The sequence below is a fragment of the Mastigoproctus giganteus genome, chromosome 4 (genome assembly GCF_048544385.1).
Source record: "Mastigoproctus giganteus isolate SK-2022 chromosome 4, ASM4854438v1, whole genome shotgun sequence".
Classification (NCBI taxonomy): Eukaryota; Metazoa; Arthropoda; class Arachnida; order Uropygi; family Thelyphonidae; genus Mastigoproctus; species Mastigoproctus giganteus.
This window is the reverse complement of record NC_143578.1, coordinates 193,306,048-193,329,996: the sequence shown is the minus strand read 5'-3', so window position 1 is coordinate 193,329,996 and position 23,949 is coordinate 193,306,048. Positions and strand designations below refer to the sequence as shown.

Genomic DNA, 23,949 nt, shown 5'->3' with positions numbered 1-23,949 from the left:
GCTTAAAATTAAAATAGACAAGATACAATACCCCTACATATATTGGATTCCAAAATATCACAAGATTCCTACGGGAAAAAGATTCATTACCTCAGGCAAAAACAGCTGTATCAAGTATACCAGTAAGATCATGGAAGACAAATTAAAAAACATCACCAAAGAAATTAAAAACACCAGAATTATTAACAACAACAAAGAATATTTGGATGTTATTAAAAAACAAAACAATAATATTAAAAGTATAAACACGTACGACTTCAAAAACCTCTTTACAAGCATAGCACACGACAACCTAATGGAAGTACTACAGATATATTACCAAAAATATCACAACATACTACAATGCAAAAAACAATATTGGAATGACCTTACTAAAATCAGTGTAAAAGGGAACTACATTCTAATGGGAGGCAAAGCGTATATACAATGCAGGGGTATAGCTATGGGATCCAGCAGTTCTTGCGCCATGGCTAACCTCTATCTGCACTATTATGAAAGTAACATTACGGACGATATAAAATTCTATAGATATATAGATGACGTAATTGTGTTCAACCATGACAACTTTATAAATGTAGCAAAGAACAATTACCCAGCAGACCTTAAAATTGAATGTACAAATCCGGACAACAACCAAAAAGCTGTCTACTTAGACAGCGAAATTGCCATCCACCCAGACAAAATATATACAAATCACTATGATAAAAGAGACCATTTTAATTTCGAAACAATAAAACTCACACACTGGGAAAGTAACATAGCAAAGCATGTACATGGTAATACCATAAGAAATCAGACAGACTATTACAAATATGCAACAATATAAATAACGTAATTATAGCTATTAAAAAACTCATTATAACGCTGAATAGAAACAAAATTCCCAAACAATACAGTAGATATCACATAAAAACTGCCATATACGCAAATAGTAGAAAACACCATCCCAATATAGACCCACATGCATTTATCAAAAGCCAGCTAAAAATATAATAGTATTTGCTCAGAAGAGTATCCCCTTATTTATTAGGTTTATTGCACTCAGGCGAGGCTCGTCGCCTGACTGCACTAAGACCTATTGCCAAAATTCACCCCCCCCCCCACACCCATTGTAAGAGGCTGTATATATGTATATAGCTTTGTCCTCTGGACAATCAAGTGCTGTTACGCCTTGGAAAAGCGATACCGGCACTGTCCGAGGTAAGGCATAAAATAAATGTAAAAATTATGTAAATACACAACTAAGTAAATTCATCGAAATCCAACTACAAAACCACCATAATAGACATTGGCCTGAAGATCGGGGACTTGGGCCAATACACCATCGGCACACAACCTAATGGAAGTGAAACGTGAAACCTAATGGAAGTAACACATTGAAACGTCAATGCGACTGCGCAATAAAAATAGCCATCCTTAAAACAAGTTAAGGGCGGGAAACTTCCCTTTTTCGACTCTTCGACTCTACGACCTCCATTGAAACACATCAAGTAAGTAATGTTATTGCAATATATTAAATAAACTTACCCGTTGGGCTTTGTGTATTCTGTCACAGTTGCTGTAGAAATTATGGGGAATTAATTTGGTTCATAATAAATTTATAATAAATAATACTGATTTAACTAATAACAATTAAGATAAACATGGGACCAAAAAATTAAAAATAGAAACTTAGAATTTAGTAATTGGATAAAATAGCAAAGCTGTGATAGATGCAAACAGAAACGGGTAAGTAAGAAATGCATTACATCGAATGGACCGTCAATCCGCTCAAAGCCCCCAATGAAGTAGGGGATTGACGTCCATGTGATGTAATACAAAAATGTATAAAGATGTAATACAAAAACGTATAAATATGTTTAATATTATATCATATTGTTTTAAAATAGTATTGCTACAGTTTTTCATCAATAATTGATATGACTTTTTTTAGCAATACGTAACAAGTTGAAAAATCCTGAATGTATAGGCCATGGGAAATTAAGATAACCGAGATTAGGCTAGCTTAAAGACCAGTAATGTATTAACTATAATACCTATGTGTAGAAAATACCTGTAATTAAGAAAATGAACCAAGACGGAATAAACCACAATAGAATGATAATACAAAAAGAATAACTATATATATATATATATATATATATATATATATATATATATATATATATATATATTTTTATTCTTTTGTATTATAATTCTTTTGTATTATCATTCTATTGTTTCTTAATCTGTCTTTTGTGCATCGTTAATGCCATTGTTATTGCCCTGTTGGCCAATTGAACATTATACGTGCCAGTGTATATACGTTTACAAAAGTTCGATTTTCTTAAGTACTGGTGTTTTATACATATAGGTATTGGCGTTAATACAATACTGGTCTTTAAGTTAGCCTAGTCTCGGTTATCTTAAATTCAAGATAACGGTTATCTTAAATTCAAGAATTTAAGATAACCGAGACTAGGCTAACTTAAAGACCAGTATTGTATTAACGCCAATACCTATATGTATAAAACACCAGTACTTAAGAAAATCGAACTTTTGTAAACGTGTATATATATATATATATGTATATATATATATAATGTAATGTAAAAGTTAGGCAAAAGTAATAAAAATAAATAAATATAAATATGAAGCTATCATTAGAGGCAGCAAATGCACATCCTCCACATGAAACCCGAATATATCTGATAATTAAAATAAATCTGATATTTAAAATAAAATAAAATGAAAACATCAGCCAGTAGTACGGCAAAAATGTAGAGCGAAACGTAACGTAAAATAATATAAAATAAACAAACAGGGAAGGGAAAGTAAAGATAATAAGACAAAAAAGTAGTCGATAATCCCCTATATAATTTAGCCATTTAAACCCAATTAATAAAAACAATGTAAATTTAAAATAATGCCAATTATAAATAATTTATTAATAATTTATTCAAACGCATATATATATGCATTTGACCTTAATTCTTAAGGAGATTGCTGTTAGGAAATCGCTGGTTGGGGTTGAACGCTAGAAAGATGTGTTAAAAGGCCTAATAGGTCGGGCAGAATTTTGTTGTTATTAAATTTAGACGTGTAGGCTATACGTTAGATGAAAGATAAAAGTGGGAGGGAGGGGAGGCTGAAGACTGGGGGGGTAGAAGTAGAAGTAAGGGGTCGATAGAGGAGATGACCCCTGCTAAGCAGTATGGCATGCCCATGCCACACCAGAGGGGAGTTTGGATGGCAGGTGGGGGAGACGAAGAGTTATCTCCCCCTGCCATGGATAAGGTATACAGTTAGAGTGGGGGAAGAGACTGAAGACTGGGGGGAAAGGCAGAAGCATGGGGACGATAGTGAAGGCGACCTCAGGTGGTCAGTGAGGCAGGCGCATGCCTCACCAGGTGAAGAGATGGGTTGGTAGGGGAGGGAGGAAACAGAGCATGTCTCCTCTCCCTCCTGCCGGGGATAGGGAATTTAAGATGAATAGGGTAAGGGTACCCCATTCAGCTCGCCATATAGCATTTGGCAGCAGAGCTGCTAGTGGTTCTAGTCCGTTTCCAGGAGCGATCGGACCAAAGCATGATCGTTCATGGGGTGGTTCCTGTCCGTTCTGCAGTCTTTACTGTCAAAAGGTCCGGGTTTGCTTGTCGGCGTTTGTGGGGTCTTTCTTGTGACATTTCCCATCCATGTGGTGCTTGCGTCAATGTTGTTTATAGAGTCATTTCTCATTTATTCAACTTTAGGTCCACTTCAGGGTTTAGTGCCTTGATTATCGGAGGCCATTGGGTTCAGGCGTCTTCCGCGGGATGATTTCCTTCGAGGTTTGTTCATTTCCTTATTGTCAGTGGTTGATTTCGGTTCGCTGCGATAAGAGCTCTCCGTCTTGTGAACAGGGCCAGTGCATAGCTGGAGAAAGCCTGATATTCTTCCCTGGTGTCCAAGATGTGGTGCTCCTGGCCGTATGGTAGATACTGTATTTTGGTGATGAGGTCGTCACTGCGGAGGTCGTCATACAGCTGGCAATCATGCATGAGGTGCTGCCAGCTCTCCAGCCCCCCGCAGGTCCAGGTGGGATCTTCTTGTATTCCGAGTAGGGATAGCTTTGCATTCAGAGCTCCATGTCGTGTCAGTAGGTATGTGACTTGTAGGCCCGGGGAAAACCAGGGTGGGAAGTTCGGAAAAACCCGGCCAATGTTGGGCAGAAACTTTCTGGTGATTTCGCCTTTTTTGCGAGGTGGCCCATCTATCCTGCCACACCTGCAGCAGGTGAGCATGCAGCTTTTTCTTTTCCATAGTCTTGCTATTGATGATGTCGGTGGTGAATCCCAAACATGTCTGTGGGATACCCTTGTCCAGGTGGTGCGTGAGGCCCCATCGAATGATCTCTAAGTCCAGTGGAAGGACACCAGCAAGGACTTGCAGGGCATGCGTGCTCACTGTGCTGCAAGCTCGAGTAATGGTCAGAAGGATTGATCGGTGAATCGAGTCAATGATTCGTTTATTGACAACAGTTGTGGCTTTTTGATACCATGCACCAGATGCATACGTGACTATTGGGGTGAAGATGGTTTTATAGAAAAGACGTAGCACCCGTCTGTCTAGGCCCCAGTCTCTGCGAGTGACTGGCAACCAATGCAGTGTATCGTCTGACTTTTGTACGCAAATATTTCAGGTGATCCTGAAATGATAGATTCGGATCTAGAATCATGCCTAGGTACTTTAGCTGCTTTGAGAATTTAATTGTTTTCTGGTCGATCTTGATTTGTGGAGGCCGCCTGAGGTTGAGGCACCCCTTGAGCAGAATGGAGTTTGTCTTTGCAGGGGATATTCTAAGTTGATTTTTCTTTGCCCATTCGTGAAGGGTGGACAGAGCCCGGTTTGCCAGTGTCTCCAGTTGTCCTTGAGTCCGCTGTCACTGTCAGTAAGAGGTCATCAGCAAAGGCCTGCGATTTTACCTCGTCAAGGTCTATAGCTAGGAAGGAGTCCATTACTATGTTCCACAGTAGTGGTCCAAGGACCGAACCCTGTGGACAGCCGCGAAATGTATTCTTGGAGAGGGTCCCATAGGGAGCAACAATCCTGATGGATCTGTTTGTGAGGTAGCTCTTGATGACCCTGTAGAGATTAGCATTAGTAGAGGCATTTGATGCAAGAAAGCAAGCTTATGCAGCATCAGCCAAAAAAAAAAAAAAAAAACACCCACTTCCACTTCACCCCTCTGTTCGTTCAAAATACCTGTCCAGCTGAGCCTTAAACTTATTTAGGCTATCAACCTCCACCACAAGGGATGGAAGTCTGTTCCACCAACCAACCACCCGCTGGCTAAAGGCAAATTTCCGCATGTCTATCCTACATCTGTCTTTCCTCAATTTGAATTTATGCCCTCTCAGGTGATTTTTCTGAGCTAGAAGAATCCCATCAGCATTGAGCATGCTTAAACCATTCAAGGCTTTATACACCTCTATCAGATCACCTCGCTGGTGCCTTGCCTGGTTGCCTGGGATCCCAGCAACCCGAAGCCTTGCCAAGATGCTTGGCCACCAAAGTGCATCGGAGGCCCCAGCAAAGTCCACGGCAATCACGAGGAAATACTTCTTGGTGCATCTTGTTACTTGTTCTTGTAGGTGTATTAAGGCATCCATGGCTGAGCGAGCGACCCCGCCTGAATCCAAACTGATTGGGTGAGGCCAGGCCAGCCCTGTCATAATATTGCTCTATTCATCTATAGAGAAGGCGTTCAAGCAGTTTACTTGCAACTGTGAGAAGTGCGATCGGTCTGTATGATTCTGGGAGGTGTGGTGGTTTGGTCGGATTTTTCAGGATTAGTTTGACGTTTGCTTTCTTCCACGAAGTCGGGAAGGTGCCACAGTGAAGACAGAGGTTGAAGAGATTGAGTAACAGGTTCAGGGAACACTCTACTGTCTTTTTGATGATTTCGGGCTCTGAGAGGTCTGGTCCAGGGCATTTATTTCCCCTAATGAGGGTGGCAGCACTCTTGAGCTCCTCCACGGTGAAGTGAGGTGTTGCTGTTTGATAGCTTTCATTTTCTAAGCAGAGTTGGATCTGCTCTGTTGTCTCCAGTTGTAGAGCCGGGTGGAAGACTGTGTCCAGGATATTGGAAATGGTCTACTCCCAGGTTGTGGACATGCCTCCTTGGGTCAATGTGGTGGCGGCAATAACTTCCCCTCGGGGGAGTTTATTCATCGTCAGTTTGTAGACTATTCCCCAGGGGTTCTCATTTCCCATAGTGGAGACCATGCGCTCCAAAGATTGCTGTTTACAGCATTTTGATTTGGGCTGTGTAAGTGTTCCTTGCTTCTTTGTAGCGTTGTCGGAGTACTTCAATCTCTGCCGTCGGCCACGAGCGCCTGGCCCGCTGAAAGGCCTTTCTTCTAGTTTGTGTTTCTTTCCGGAGTCGTTGCAGTTCTAGGTTCCACCAGGGCACAGCCCCAGGGATTGGATTTTTCTTTTTAATAGCGATGTCGCTTGTGTGCGTTATGATCTCTGTTACCTTGCTTTGGAGGTGATCTGGGTCTTCGAGTCGCTCAAGCTCACTCTGTCTCTGTTGTATGCTGGTTTTTAAGGTACTTTGGAAGAGTTCCCAGTTTGCTTTGGATATGGAGTATCTGTGAGTGGTTTGTCTAGCTGCTGGTACCCTAGTCAGTGATCTGTTGAGTTGGAATGTAATGGCTAGATGATCAGATGTTGTCCAGGCCTCTTGGACGGACCAGTTGGTAGTATTATTAGCGATGTTCCTGGAAGCCAAGGAGACATCTATGGTGGCCTCCCACAGTGTATTACTAAATGTGGGCAGATTATTTGGTTGGTTTAACACTGTCAACGTTGAATTTGCAAGGAACTCTTCCAATATAGTTCCGTTTCTGGTGCCATGTCTGTCTGGCGTGTGACTGTGCCACATTGGTGACTGGCAGTTCACGTCTGCACCTATTATAATTTTTGCGTTGGGTAGGGTGTCAGCAGCCAGTTGGAGGTATCTTGTGGCGAAAGTTATGTCTTCGCCCGGTCGACAGTAGAGGGCAATAACATAAAATGCCCCCAGAGCTGTGGTGAGGTGGGCACATGCAGCCCAGGCTGTGCAAAGCTGTGTGATTTTGGTCACCGTAATATCCGGATTTCTGACCGCGACTGCGGCCCAGGGGGTGTCGTCCTCGAATTGTACTATCTTGTAGGTCAAGGGGTATCCCCTGACTATCTTCATGTGTGAGTATGGCTCTTGTATTATCATGACGTCTACATTCCTCTTCAGCCTTGATACGGATCTGATCCGCTACTGCTCTGGCCCTCTGTGCGTTGATCTGCAGAAATTTTACTTCTGTAGTATTGTATCGTCTAAGGCGCGTCCTCATAATCCAGCCTGGATTGGAACAAGCTCTTAATCTTCAGGTAGGTGGGGTACTTGTTATCCCTGATTGAGTGGGTGCATCCAGCTTCAGACTCTTGCAGTTGGTGCAGATTGGGTCAGTACTCTTGTTTGGGCAATCCTTGTAAGTGTGGCCTTTTGCCAAGCAGTGGCCGCATGTGGGGTCAGTCTGGGTGCAGGTGTGCGTTGTATGCCCATATTTACAGCACCTGAAGCATTTGGGTACAGCCACATGTTCACAGAAGCGGTGGCTGCCCCAATTTACATATACTCTGTTCTGGGTGTTTAATACTTTCCATGCTGCAGGCACAAGTTCAATTATCCAGTTTCGTTGAGTGCCATTCTTGGACTTTTTGGTGTCAGCAGTTCGTCCCTTCTGTGTTCTGGGAGAGCAGACATCAGGTTTCTTTGATAGATTTCCTCTGTTAGTTGGTCTGGGGTCAAGTCTTTATCCAGGTCATAAATAACTATTGAGGGCCCTTTTCTTTTAGAGGTAGTCGCTGTGAGCCCCAGCTCAGTGATTTTGGTATTAGTGATAATTTTTTGTGCTTCTTCCCTTGTTTCTGTCTCTATCAGTACTCCGACATTTCTAGTTTTCCTGACCAGACTTTATTCTGGTTGTCTTGAATTCTTCTTTTAGGCTGGTCATGATTTGCATCTTTAATTGTTCGCTTGTTTGATTTTCCTCAATGGTTATTGGTCAGAGTACCACCAGGTGTGGTTGTTTTGGCAAGGTCTTTTTTGTTGTAGCAGGTACACTGCTTTTTGTTGCTGATTCACCAGCTGACGTCCTCAGTGCTTGTGCATAAGATGGGGCACGCTGTTGCATTTTGTTTGCCCCACCATCTAGATATGCCTCCAGTTTCACAGCAGTTGTTTCATATTTTAGGTTTGTATGGTAGAGAATTGTCTCCAACTTTGTCCAGAGGGAAACAATCTGTCCCCTAACTCCAGAGATAAAGTGTAAAGTGTGTTCGTGTCAAACGGCACCAGGGGTTTCCCCCATCTCCGCGTGGTTTTCTTTGTGGGTGTAACAGATCACTGTTAAGTGATCTGTTACACCACTGATAACTCCAGAGATACTGGGATCATCCTAAATTACAAATCCTGCTATTCTTTCTCAAAAAAAAAAAAAAAATCTGATTTCTGAAGTCCTTCATCCTAAGAGCCTACAAGAATTTATAAACAAAATCTTGAACAGGAACTACAAACAATAACCAGGACTGTCATGAAGAACAGATTTCTTCTTCACGTTATTAACAAAGCCATAGAAAACATTTCAAGACCATCACACAACCCAAACTCAGCAGGGACAGAAGAACCTCTATATGCATACCTTACATACAGTCAGCACTAAAATAGCAAAAGAAGCTAGGAAATTTGGTATCTCCACCTTTTTCAACAGTTCTGTCTCCATCAAGCAGATCTTAAAACAACAGCCCAATAACCCCTACAACCCTAGAGGTCCTATCTATAAAATGGACTGTAGGTGTGGGATTACATACATAGGAGAATCATACAGAAGGTGGAACTGCAGAATGAAAGAGCATAAAAAATGTACAATATGGAAGAGTCCTAAATTTCTACACAGCCCTACATACATTTCAGTGTGGTGACACTTGTAATTTCAATAGCACCAGCATCCTTTCTACTGACAACTAATACAATAGGAAGAAATTTAAAGAAGCTTTCTTCATAAAAATGTAGAGCCTCATCAATCAACAGAAAACAGGGAGTTGAATTCAACCTGCAATATTTCAACATTTTTGATAAGAAAATTGAAGAAGAAATGAAAAACCAAGTAAAGAAAATAGTTCAGAAATCTGGAGGAGCAGCCCACATACAACTGCCTCCAGATCCCCAGAACCAGCCTGCACACCAACTCTGATGTTCAGAATACGAAAGCAAAAGGTTACCACTACACAAGAACCACCGGATCCAGGGTAGAAAAGTTGGCAACATTCCATTGGCTAATGGTCTTAATCCCTCACCTATAAATTGACTGCTGGCAGCACCCTTTGACTGTATGCACTTCGGGTTTCTGGGAGCATTGGCAAGAGGAATCTGACAGCAGGTAAGAATGTAACCTTTATGTATTCGGTTTTACTTAATTAAATATCTGTTTTCTATTGTAATGGTAATTCAAACTCAATACTTTAGACTTATCCACAATTAATTAACTTATTGGAATTGTAATATTGGAAATTGTTATGCTAATATTGAAATTTGTATCACTTTATATTTCTCTTTTCCCCAACAGCATGGTGATGGGTATCAGTTAGATGCCTGAAATGTCACCTTAAATTGTATAGTGATTTGGGCGATTAGCTTAATAAACTATATTAATAATTTTATGTGGTATATGAGTGGTATTAATCTATAGTAATAATCTTAGTGGAAAAGAACCACATAACATCCTTCCATAACTATATCGAATTTCGAGTTTTTGTTGTGAACCATCCATACATGTAGTAGAAATTGTTAGATTGAATCAGATACATCCTTTGTTCTGCTTAAATATTTTAACAATATAATGCTAAGCAAAACACAGAAGAAAACAAACAGTATGCACCAGAGATGTAGATAAACCATACACATAACTTGTACTATAACTATCTTTCCCTTACTGGAGAGAGTGGGGGTGGGAGAAGGTAGACAGATAAGGTTGAACATCTTAAAATAATGTGTTAAACACTTTATTTTGCAGATAATAGAACAGATCACTGTCATATCTGTTTATCTAAATTGTAATGAGATATATACAGGGTGTTCAGGAGGAATAGTAAATGTTTTGGAAGGTTATAGTATGGATTATTCTGAGTAAAAATGTTCGTATAAACATGCATCCAATTCTCAATGGATACGGAGATACAGCTGTTTGAAACTGGCGTGCACAGCTCTCTGAATCAGATGTGACCAAGATGCAGTTATAACCTGACCCTGTTTGGTGTTAGAAGTGTTGTTAAGAATGCTACACTTCTTCACACATGCTAAATATGCCGATATGGTGTTTGTCTATGGTTTTTGTGGCAGAAGTGCTACTGTTGCTTTTAGAGAATACCATTGACGGTTTCCTAACCACATATTACTGGATTCAAAAGCGTTTACTAGTGTTTACACCAAACTGCGTGAGACTGGTACAGTTCCCAACACTCATATAATGTCTTTATTGCAGGCAGTGGATATTTACATGGATGCCTGATGCAGTAATACCCATAACAACGACAATGCTAGGGGTTGTCTTCTGAAAGTGCAATGAACAAAATGTGGATGAAATAGAACACATTCTTCAGTTGGTAGAATGTAGTCTTGCTATTAGCACATGAAGAATTTCTGTGCTTATCGATGTTTCACAGACAAGAGTATGGCAAACATCACACGAGCATGGCTTGTATCCATTTCACATACAACACCTTCAACCAGGAGTGACGCCCAGTGATTGGAATTTTGTTGGTGGGTAAATGCTAATCGCCGATTAATTCCATTAATACTGTTCAGCAATGAAGCTACTTTTACCTGTGACTGTATTGGCAACACCCGTAACTCTGATAGGTGATCAGATGAAAATCAACATGCTGCTGTAGAAACCAATTTTCAACATCGCTTCTCTGTAAACGTGTGGTGTGGTATCATCGACAATCAGTTGATTGGGCCTATTGCATTACAGAATTGTCTTACAGGGCCCATTTACCTAGAATTTCTACAAAACTAACTTCCACTACTATTGGAGGATGTTCTCTTGGCTACATGGATTGGTATGTACTTTCAGCATAATGGAGCTTCTACACATTATACCCATCTTGTGATACAATATCTAAATTGAACTTTCCCTGAACAATGGATCGGCCGTGGTGGTCCTGTTCATTGGCTACCAAGGTCTCCAAACCTCACTCACTCCGTTAGATTTTTGTGTGGATGAAAAGTGCAGTATACAAAGAAAAGGAATACAAGAGATGAATTGCTCGCTCGCATTTTGGATACTGCTGCCCTCATAACGGAATACCAAGATGACCTCAGAAGAACAACACATCATATTACCACAACAGTTGCAAAGTGAATTGAGGTTGGTGGTGGGATTTTCAAACATTTATTATAAACTGTAAAAAATTTGTCAATTATTTGTGTTTTGTATCATTCAAAAGTCAATAAATGTAAACAATAAGTCCTTTATTGTTCTTTTTAATATCTCTCATAATGGCTTTGTGCTTGCCAGTTTAAAACAGCTGTATTTCTGTATCCATTGAGAATTGGACACGCATTTATATTTAAACATTTTTACTCAGAATAATCAATACTATAACCTCCCAAGATATTTACTATTCCTCCTGAATCACCCTGTGTATTATGTGTAAACACAAAAGCCACTATATGTAGAAATTGTGATGTGAAATGTTAAGAATTATTTTGAAATCTATGCATGATTTTAGTAAAAATGTAATTGCTAGTGTCATTATGCTATGAAAATTGAAAGCTTTTAAATATCTTTAAGATTGACTTTTATCTATATGTTAAATTATAAATATTTAATTACTACTAGTATATTGAAGCAACAAAAAAAAAAATAATAATAAATAAAGGAAAACCTACAAGAGTAGTTACTGGATCACTTACCAAGTTATGAACACCCAGTGCATGTAAATAAGGATCCATAAGATAAACAGTGTTTTCACAAATGAATGATCTTCAAGTATTCATCCCTCTCCACCCCAGTGAAATACAAATGAATGGTTTGCTGTATAATTTTCAAACAGATTATTGAAATGCATTGTTAGGGTAATGCCTTGTCAAGAACCACGGGACTGAAAAACTGTTAAGTTCCCCATAGTTATTTGGGCTCCCTTTGAGGAAATGTGGTCCAAATCAGTGAAAATGGATTTGTCACTGATTTGTAGTTTGACTTAACCCTGAAGCAAAAAGCAGAATCTCCTCTCAGCTAGAGGTATGTATAAATTTCATGCAGAAAATTACTAGCGATCAGTTAAACATTTGTGCTTTTTTGGCTTTTAATTGTTTCCTACAGATTTGGTGCATTGTTGCCAATGTGTCATAAAACATCAAAAAACAAAATCATCATGTTTGAAAATATTTCAAGAGAAATGTCAATGCATTATACAGGTCAGTGGGTTCTCATGAGAGGTCAAAGAAAAGGTTGAAATATCCTCAATGCTGCCACCTTCGAAACTGGCACAGAGGTGAGTATTACAAAATTAAGAGTATTGCAAAATTAAATGCTCTCTCTCTCTGGTAAGACCTCTGAAAATAAGGTATGTGGATGCAGTAAGAACTACATTGTATCTATAACAACAGATGCAAGATGTATCCTATTTTTCAGTTTTGGTATTTGGTAAAATGTATGATATTCAGCAACAACAATTGATCTGAAGTATTAGAATCCAAGTTATTCACAAATACTTTATTAATATATATGAATGCTCTAAATTTGGTTTAAATTAATTCATTTAAATTATCAAACGGATTAGCACATGCATTAAAGAGAATATTGTTCTCACATCTTTTGAGAAAGATGTATATGGAAAAAATTTCCTGACAGCAAAACATGCAAAAGAAAGCTAGGTATTGTTTATAAATACATTTTCACTTTTTAACCTGCCACAGTCTTTGTGTGTTCTTCCAACTGAAAATATATTAGTTCTGATCTCAGTATCTAAATGTATGAATTGTATAAAGAAAAATGCAGTCCTAGTAACTTTTTGGATAACCACAGGGTCTCTCCTATACAAAGATGGAATTTGGAACCTGCTAGATGCATTTAAAGAAATGGGATATCATGTGTCACTGAAACTTCATTTTTCATTTAGACTTTTTTCCAGAAACCTTGGCTTGGTGAGTAATGAGCAGGGGATGCCATCACAAGATTAAGTTAATGGAAAATCACTATCAATTTCTGGAATGAATGTATGTAGGGAGTTCTGCTGAATGTTGTAACCCAACATTCTGGACAAAGTGTATCAAATGAAATCATCCATATGGCAATGTTAAGTGGCACATATCTTTTTTTTACAGTGGTGGATTGAGTTTACATTTTAAAAATTATAAAAACCTAATTGTAACTAGTCTCATGTGTTGTTTTGTAATGAAATAGTGTTAACTAACTTGTACAGCAGTTGTATTATGAAACTGTATATCCTAGTGGTAGGGAGCCAGTGAATATATTTGAATTTGGTATGCTGAACTGGTTTAGCATTGTATATGTATTTTGAAATGATATACAGGCAGTTCTCGCTTTACGAGTTTTTTTTCCCAAGTATCAACAAAATCAAAAATATGAACATTAATTGCAAAAAATGAATGTTAAACATTCATAAATACTGCATTTTAAACCACATGCGTAGCTATACAATACAGTGTACCCAGCTTTATGATATTAATCCATTCCAGAGATACCATTCGTATCGTTAAAATATTGTAATATGAACCCAATAACACATTGTTTTTTGGTAATTCGTTTCAAGATCTCGGAAGTTGAAATTTTTGCTGTATAACTAAGCTATTTATCTCTTTAAAATGTCAGTTTTAACATCACGAGCGTGACCTGAAGGCCATATAAAAGGTCGTGAGCATGGTTTGTAAATTGTATTAGTTACCAATTTAAATCATTAAAATGTGCTACACTTTCATCATTATCATATGTTCTGTTATAAGAATCAATTTTAAACGCCTTTGCGATATTTTTCTAAAGCACATTTCTGGAGGTCACAACCATAAAACAAAAACAATTTGCACTTTCCGGTTTATTGGGCTTTTCTGTTACTGCAATAAACGGGTAGTAAACTATGTTATTGCATTTGCAAAAATATAAAATACCGATAGCTGGAATTGTGTGGGTTTTTATGTTATTATAGTGAAATGTGTTTCCCCTATACTGAAATCTTCAATCGTATAAAAACATAAATTAAATTTCTGAATCTTGTCTTCATTCCTTTTTTTATCGTGTTAGTTGCAATTTGTGCATTCCGTTAAAAAATGCTTATGTATGCAATCATGAAATTTATAATTAAAAGAGATTATCTTGGAAACAAATGCCTCTTGAAACATTTCTGAAGAAGACCACTCCTTGTGCAACAAACAGTGTCGAGCCAATAATGAGTGATCGAGTGTGCATTTAGTCAATGATGATGAAGAATAAACATTCTTTAACATTTGTAAGTCGTAAATAATTTCTCTATTATTATAATTTGCTTGATTTTACAGGCTACGTTTTCATTTCTTTGAATAAATCAATCATTGTTTAAACATAAACTAATTAGCAAACTAATTTCATTGTTGAGAAGGTAACCCCTATATTTAACATTGTCTATGTGAAATAAATAAATTCCTGCTTTACGAGTGCGCTCTAGGGAATGAATTAACTCGTAAAGTCGAGAACTACGCGCGCGCGCGTGTGTGTGTCACATCATCAATTCCCGTGGTGATATAAAAATGTTCCAAAATTCCTGCTACTTCTTGATGCCTTTATCTGTAAACCAGTTGAGTTGCATTCTGTTGAGTGATTGCAATGTCATCAAACCTTTGTTCTTTCAACTTAATTTTGAGTTGACAGGAGAGCAAAAATCATATAGACAAGGTCAAGTGTATATGGAGGGTGGAGTACTGCAGAAATTTTTTTTTCCCTCTCTTCTCCTTGAACAAAATTGTGCAGTGCCACATGCAGGAGCATTATTTGAGTGGAGAAATGATCCACCATTTTCAAATTTTTCAGACAGCAGGTTGGCATTTTCTTCTCTTTCTCTTATTCAGTTAGAACCTTTATGATAGGTCTGCTTTACTATATACCTATTCTGAACAAATTTGTAATGAATGTTGGGTAAAAAAAAAACAAAACAAAACACTATTTTAGGCACAATGTGGCTTAGGAGGCCCTTGTGCCAAAAATCCTCAATTACAACAACAACAAGCTACACTATTTTCACATTTTATTGAACCTATTGTGCTTTGTTTTGGAACTTCTCGCACTTTTCAGCTTCTTACACTGACCCCGACAATAATCTTTTGGATATAATTCAACATTACCAGATTTTGTAGTTGTTTTACATGTTTTGAATAATTTTCATTTTTAATAATGAACCTTAAATTCTTAAACTTGTGATATGTCAGCTGGTTCCAGCTGTTACTGTTGTTTGAGGTACTCAGTATTGTATTATAGGTGACTTTTAATATTCTGATTTTGATATTGTTATACAGTTAGTTTATATAATTGATAAATGTTATACTATCGGAATGTTTTTTCTTCTTCTGTAGGAAGACAAAATTGATACTGAATTTGGTACAATATATGTCGCAGTACAAGGAGAACGTAATAAACCAGCAATCTTCACTTACCATGATATTGGACTTAACCGTTAGTATGCTTGTGTATTTTTGTGATTCCTTTTATAAAATTAAATTAGTTTCTGTGTGATATGCATATTACATGTGGTAGTAAGTATGATTGGGAAATAAAGGACAAATATCATAAACTTGCAATCATAGAATAAGTTTAGTTTATAGACATAATACACAAATGCCTCATAGTCCTAGTTATTTTTTTAATATGCTAATTTCATCCAGCAGAAGAGTATTTGTTCCAGTCTTTGACAATAGCAATGACTTGTGAAATTCAGGGGAATATGCTCAGTATCGCTTCTATTTAATGGAATATATTCTGTTACCAGTGTAGTATCATTTCCTAACAGACTATCATAATAAACCAGCGTGTTAGAAATTTTATACTAAGTGCTTGGAAGCAAATAATGGAACATGTAGATCTTGTGAAAATGTTTGCAATGAGAGGCGTATGAACTGCACTTGCCTCTGCCACTAATCAGTAGCAGCAAGGAGAAACCAGTCTCCATTTTGTGTTTACACGTTACACTGCATGGATGATGAAGAGAACTTTCTTGAATGGCTTGTCTTCACATGAGGTTATCTTTGACTTCAGCAGGAGAGTTAACAAGCAGGGTATGGGATCCTAAGCCATTATTACAAGTTAAATAAGTACACTGTTACACCACATGTTTTAAGATGTTTACCGAAATGTTATCACATCAATCTATATTTAATACAGTTGGCTACTTGGGGGGGGAGAATATAAGAAGAAATCAGTTAAAAAACAATTACAATAATCTGAGGCTGCAGATGCTCAGTGAGACTACATTTGATGTAGTAATAGTAATAAATTTATAGAAGCTAAAAAATGAACTAAAGAATCTAATAAGCGAAGGAGTTTTCTAAATTAGCAAGAGAGCTGGCTGTGTACAAGGGATGTTTGAAAATTTCATGGCCTGAGTACGAAAGGGTAGTGATACAGTGTTAAATTTCTTTCATAACGTGTAACACTTGAAATAGTAATGCGCAAAGTTTCATGCAGTTTCAGTAATTTCTTTTTTTTTAAATACAGGTCCTCAAGTCAACAGTGTTAATGAGGAAAGATGGGCAAAATTAATCACTGTTCAGTCATCCAGTATTTGAGGAAAAAAGGGACTAATACCATGATGATATTGTTACAATACTGGGGGAGGATGCCCCTTCCTGTTCCACAGTTAAGAAGTCAGCAGCTGAATTTAGACAGGGAGGTAGTCTGAAAGAATACCCACTCCAGAAGTTGTTGGCAGTGTGATTAATCTTAGAGGCTCTTGCTATGAAAAAAGGTGTCAGCACAATGGGCCTCAAAGTGGTTGCTAGCCAATAAAATCACCCAAGAGTTGTCAAGTGAATATTTGCATTGTTTTCAAGCAGATCCAGCAAATTTCCTTGCAAGGTTTGTGACCATGGATGAGATGTGGGTCCACCACCACTCTCAGCTTCAGGCAAAGAAACAGCAGTACAAACAGTGGAAACACAGTTATTTTCTCCCTCCAAATAAAGCAAAGTTGATTCCCTGGCAAGGTAATGGTATTGTGTGTGTTTTTTTTTTTTTTTTTTTTTTTTTTGGAATGCTGATGGAGTATTGCTAGGGGATTATCTTCAAAAAGGCCAAACAGTCACAAGGACATATTATGCAGAACTTGGGAAGCATTTGCATGAAAACATCAAAGACAAAGGTTGAAGAAAACTCAGCAGAGGAGTCTTGTTCCACCAGGACAACATGTTTTACAAGTCAGTCATTGCCACAACTGCACCGAGTGTGACTTTGGAATCTTAGCCCATCCTCCATATTTATCAGATCTAGTACCATCAGACTTTCACCTGTTTCCTAATATGAAAAAATACTGGCTGGCATCCATTTCCTACCAGCAGTGAGAACATTGATGCGAAAGGGATGCATTTGCATTCCTGGATATTCAAGAGAAATCTTTCTTAGCAGCTGAAATCAATGCATTGGTGGCAAAAGTGTATAGACTCCCAAGTGGAGTCTATACTACGTCGAAAATTAACATTTTCGCACAAACCCTTCATACTCACGCCACAAACTTTTCAAACACCCATTGTAATGCCAGTTCAAATTTCTCCCATTTTAAAGAATAGCATAATATTGTATAACTGTAGAAAAACTATTCATGTGAGCCCACCCTTATTTCTAGATTAAAAACTGCAGATAATTGAGAATTACAATGAAGAAAACCTAGGTGATATAAAGAGTATTTGATAAATGATGACATTTTAAAATTCAGAAATTTAATGCATATCAGACAGAAGGGAGCACTATGCAATAAGACCATTTTTTTTTTTTTTTTTTTTAATTTTTTTTTTAAATATAAATTGAAAGATGAAAAGACTTCCTTGAATAGAACTACATTGCTGGAACAGGCTGACAGGATGAGTTGTACTACTTTTTAATATAGACAGATCTAGATCGGATGTATAGGTTGAACCAATTAGAACATGTGGCAATTTCCAACTAGGAAACAGATTTTAGTAACCACGTTATGTAAAAAACCTGAGATATAGTATGAGGGATGTTGAGACAGAGATTGACAGATTATGCTGTGGTGCCTAGAATAAGTTTTATAAATGATGTGGTCTGAGGAAAATGAGAATCAAGATATTTGAGTACAAGGAGTTTATTTCAAAGCTTAAGGAAATATTAACTATGGAAAAGAAATGGAGTGAATGAATTAATTAATCAAGATACTTAGCTGACTTGCTAAATCGGTAAGAACATAAGAGGAATCAAAATACTATTTTGGTGAGCAGAGACTTGGGAGATTGGACTTGATTGAATGCAAGATATGTAGAACAGTATAAGAAACTAACCTAGGATAAGGTATTAGCATTAGCAAAAGCATATGATGCAAGGAAAGCAAGCTTATATAGCATCAGCCAAAAAAAAAAAAAAAAAAAAAACCGCCCTTCCCATTTCACCCATCCAGTTGTTTCAAATGTTTGTCTAGCCTTGAATTTATTTAAGCTATCAACTTCCACGACAGATGGAAGTTTATTCCAGCAATCAACTACCTGCTGGCTAAAGGAAAATTTCCGCACATCTATTAGACAACTGTCTTTTCACAATTTCAATTTATGCCTTCTCAGGTTTAGTACAACATGGTTGGTACATCAATCTTGGATTACTGCTACCCACATGCAGTTCTTTGCATATGTCAGTGTTAAACTTCAACTGCATTTCTCAGCCCATTGACCCAGTTTTCTTAGGTTTTGTTGCAGTGACTCATCCTGATTACTGTAGTTAACCACCTGCCAACCTTTGTATCATCTGTAGACTTAGACATTAACCTGATAAACATTCATCATTGTCATTAATAAATATAGAAAACAACAATGGACCCAGCACTGAACCTTGGGGGCGTCTCCATTAATAACATTAGTTCATAAGGAGCAGTGTCCATTAATAATCACTGTCTTCCCACACTCAACCTTTATTCAGAGCAGTAACTTTCCCTTAATGCCACACTGCTCCAATTTGTACAGCAGTCTATTTATGTGAAACAGTATTAAAAGCATTTCCTGAAATGCAAGTATATGATATCAAAATTATCTTTTGCATCCAGTTCCTTGTTCACTGCATCATAGTATCCAATCAGCTTGGTCAGACAAGATCACCTCATAACAAATCCATGCTGTGACTGCACAATTAGCAGTAAAATTTCATTCCTGTCTAGATGGTCCTGCATTACGTTTTTTTTTAACTAGAAACTTAATTATTTTCCCTAGAACAGAAGTTAAGCTAACAGATCTATAATTACTTACATCACCTTTTGACTCCCTTGTATGAATCAGAGATACATTCTAGGTCTGTAACCTCGTGTATGTGTTCTACAGCAGATTTTATGTGTGTGAGGGGAACTGGAGTCCCCAAGGAAAACCTCAGTCCACAGCCTGAGATCGACCAACTCAATGCCAAGCGGAAGAACGCAGGAAAACTTCCCGAATACTTTCTGCTGGATTTGAACCCAGGCCCTTCCACCCGGCAAACAAGCATGCTACAACTGTGCTACCGTGGACTGCACGAACAGCAAGTGCAAGTCAAGTTCTGTGCTTTACAGTTTCCCCATAATAGTGGGATCATTATAGGTAAGCAAATCATTCATCTTGTGTTGCTACAAGCAGCACAAGAAATTAAAATTGCAAAACTCAATATCATTAATGTGCTATTTCATTACTTCTAGATTATGTAATTATAAAAATTTATAAAACACACTGAAACTGTAAAACTTCTTGAATACATGCATGGAATCTTTTTATCATATGTGATGATATCTTTTGTACGATTTTTTTTTTTTTTGTTTAGTTTGTGTGCCACAAATTCTAATCTGTTTGATGAAAATGGGTTAATAATCGTGAAATTTTTGATTTGTTTGGTTCTAGTGAATCTTGATATTTTCTTGAAATTCCATTTTGATGTTTGCATTTTTATTTATGCGATTTTAGATGAATTTGTCTAAGTGTAACCTTACAACTAATGCTCTGCATGCAGAGATATAGTGTTGCCAAAGATATGGTTTTGTACAAATTGTGTATGGTTATCAAAATGAGACAAACACGGATTGTTCGCAATGTCCTTAGTACTTTTATATTAAATTGTTGCACTATCACAGATTTCCGCAAGGTTGCACACTGGACCTCAAATGCCTAGTGGTCAGGCACGTGGGTGCATAAGTACACGTGCCTTGAGTGACCGGAGTTCAAGCCCGTGACTGCTGAATATGGTGCTGTTTCTTGTATTCAGTCTATCTTGTGAACTCCTCTGACCGTTTGGTCGTCCCGGAGTATAAACAGAAAATTTATTTATTTATTATATACAAGTTCAACTGAAATATTTTCCTACATATTTTGGGCAGAGATAATTCTAAAATTGATTATAAGTAATAATTGGTGTGGGGGGGGAACAGACTGAAAATAAAATATTATGTGCAACCAGGCCAGCTGTGCAGTCTGGTTGCACAGTTGGATGATATTCAATTATTATTATTATTATTATTATTATTATTATTAAAGAAAGCTACTGACTGTTTCAGAACAGCCTAGCAAGATAACATTCCTGTATGAAAATTAACTGTGAAACCCTGAAAACTTACAGTGAAAGATTTAAATAATATTAAATGAAATATTTAATTCCAAGAGAAAACTTCGCTAAGTTTTACCAGTTTTACTGCAAGGAACAGTTGATGCTTTATCATTGACTCTGAAAGCTACATGTTTAAAAAATTTTATGTATATGCAGTGACTATTACTAATATAAAATAACACTAATAATATAATATAATACTGTTACTTATTAGTACTAATACTAGGTGGTAGATGACTCATCAACTGGTGCAATACCACCATTTTGCTTATTGGAGGCTTGAAGTGGTGAAACCTATGTTTAGTCTCTAGAGAAATGTTTCAGGCATCTCCTCCCTCAACCCATGCATGGTACTACTAATACTATTATAAAATATCACTAATAATACAATACTAACGTGTACTATTACTTAACACTAGGTGGTAGATGATTGTCATCAACCGGTGCAATATCACCACTTTGCTTATTGGAGACGAAGTGGTGAAACCCATGGTTAGTCACCAGAGAAAAGTTTCAGGCATCCCCTCCCCATCTCCTTCAACCCATGCATGGTACTAAGTACTATAGGTTTTGATACCTTTCGTGTTTATGGTTTTCATTAAAAAAAAAAAAAAAAATTGCACATCTCCAGTCCATAGGGACCTCCCTGGATTCAGAGATGCTCTCATAATTATGTCCAAGGGTTTTTTTACCACCTTTACTGCCTTCCTTAATATAATTGGTTAGGATAGATCCCATCCACCCCAGGTGTATTTTTTATATTAAGTTTTAACAATTCTTCTACCACTTTCCTCTCACAAAATCATTTAACTCCCTAATTAGATTTGGTTGAACTTTTAGTATTTGCCTCTCCAAAGAACTCCTCATGCATGAATGTAGATACAAAACAAAGATTGAAGCACAGCTCTTTCATCTTCTGATATTTGCTTGGTGCTGGTCATTAATCACTCTTCCAATCTTCACATCATCTGAAATTTTTGACATTGCACCCTCTCTCCTTTCATTGATGTCATTTATAAAATCAGGGACAACAGTGATCCCTGAACTGACCTTTGGCACTCCACTTCTAATTTTAGACCAGTACAAAGCATAAACATTAATCACAACCTCTGCCTTCTCTGCTGCCACCCTGTGATTCCAACATCTTCCAACTTACATAGTAATTGTTCACGAGGGACTGAATGAAATGGTTTGCTGAAATCCAAATAAACGTTGAAATTATTTCCTGCATTCAGCTCATTAGTGACTGCATCAAAATAATTAACCACATCATTTAGATATGACTTTCTTTTAACAAAACTGTGTTTTGTAGTTTTTCGAATTCCATTTCTATCTAATATGCTGTACCCATATTGCAGTCTTTCACATGATTTTCCTACCATTGTAGTCATACAGTCATTTGTAGTTACCATCTTCATTCTTAGATTTTCCTATGTATTGATGATGATTGGAATAATACATAGGCATTATTCCAATCTAGAAGAATTTCTTCCAATTCCAAGGATGGCCTCATATTTAGCTTAAGTGCACTCTCTTGTTCCATCAATTTCATACTGCTCAGCCTCACTTGCACAGCCTCTCCTCACTATGGTGAGACTTTCTTCTGCAAATACCAGTGCAAAGCACCTGTTCATTTCATTGGCACAGTCAGCTGAGTTATTTGAGACTTTTTCCCTTGCCAATTATGCAAGAGTCAGATCTGATTAATGTTCTTCTTTGTATTCACACATGTGAAAACTTCCTTATCTCCAATCTTTGTTTTCTCTTAGATGGTTATTTCTCATACTCAGCCTTTGCCAACTCACCTTTTCTATGGTACTATTACAAACCTATGGTCTGTGTTAGGGTAGCTAAGGAAAAGAACAAGTGAATCCATACTTGTGCGTACACCAGTGCTAGGAGTTTAGTATATGAATTTGAAGGTCACACAGATATAAGGAATGCAGAATTGGATTTGGGGAGTATAGTGTGTACAGGACAGGATAGGAGGGGAAGAGGGGCTAGGCTGTTAGTTAAGAAACACAAAAAATCTAAGCAAGTGCATCCACTTGACATAGATGGACAGTGCAATGTTGAGTCACTTTGGTGTGACCTAAGCACTGGGAAAGCAAAATTGAGAGTAGACGTGTGTTATAGGCCTAATTGCTCTGATGAGTATAATGAATAACTGTACAGAGAAATAGTGGGCCAGTAAATCAGATTGTCTTATACTATGTGATTTTAACTTCCCAGATATTGACTAGAACTTGTGGGTTGGTTACTTGCACATTAGGCCAACCGAGCTAGCCGGGTGGGTAAAGTGCCTGCCTGGCAACTCAAAGGTCGCGGGTTCGATTCCCGCCTCGGGCTTGGATCAAAGTACTGCAAAAACCTTGGGAGGTGCATTATGGCCACAGAAGCCCATGTGCCAACAACTACCAAAAAAAAAAAAAAAAACTTGCACTTAGCAAGGCTTTTGTGGATTTATTGGATGATATGTTTTCTACAGCAGCATGTTTGGGAGGCAACCAGAGGGAGTACTACTCTTGATCTGATTATCACCAGTGATTCTTCATGCATTAAGAATCTGCAGATAAAGGAACCACTAGGTGGCAATGATCACAGTGTACTGATGTGGGATTTACTTAAAGATGTAACTACCATCACTTGTAAGGGGCAGGGTTTTTGCTTTCATAAAGGTGACTACAGTGGTCTCAGAGTTTTTAAATCCTGTATAGTGGGATCAACTGATAATGTTACCAGTGGTGAATTCTAAATGGGAAGCTTGTTGTTGTTTGGTTTTTAAGGAGCATTAGCAACTAAGGCCATGTTGCTCCGGGATATGCGGTGGTCATTCCCTGACCTTTCCACATCCTCCATATTTGGTGGTGATGGGCTCGAACCCCGGTCTAATCAAGAAGTGTGTGCTACGCACTGCTGCTCCTTCCCACCTGGCTATGGAGGCGCCAAATGGGAAGCCTTCAGGGACTTATCTTGGAGGATACTAGACTTTTCATACCAACTAAGAAATACTGTTCAAGGTGTAGGCCTAAATGAATATCAGACGACCTAGTGAGACTTGTGGGAGAGAAGAAAAATGCACAGGACGCATATAAATTATCAGGAGACACAGATGCCT

At 37.8% G+C, this 23,949-nt stretch overlaps 1 protein-coding gene across 1 annotated transcript in view; it reads left to right on the top strand.

The window, feature by feature from the left end:
- Positions 1 to 23,949, top strand: part of LOC150087292 (protein NDRG3-like) — a 206,624-nt gene that overhangs the window by 38,295 nt on the left and 144,380 nt on the right. The window contains exon 3 of the mRNA XM_090371112.1: positions 15,629 to 15,728. Within this exon, the coding sequence (XP_090227238.1) occupies positions 15,629 to 15,728 (100 nt within the window). The remainder of the gene's footprint in view (positions 1 to 15,628; positions 15,729 to 23,949) is intronic.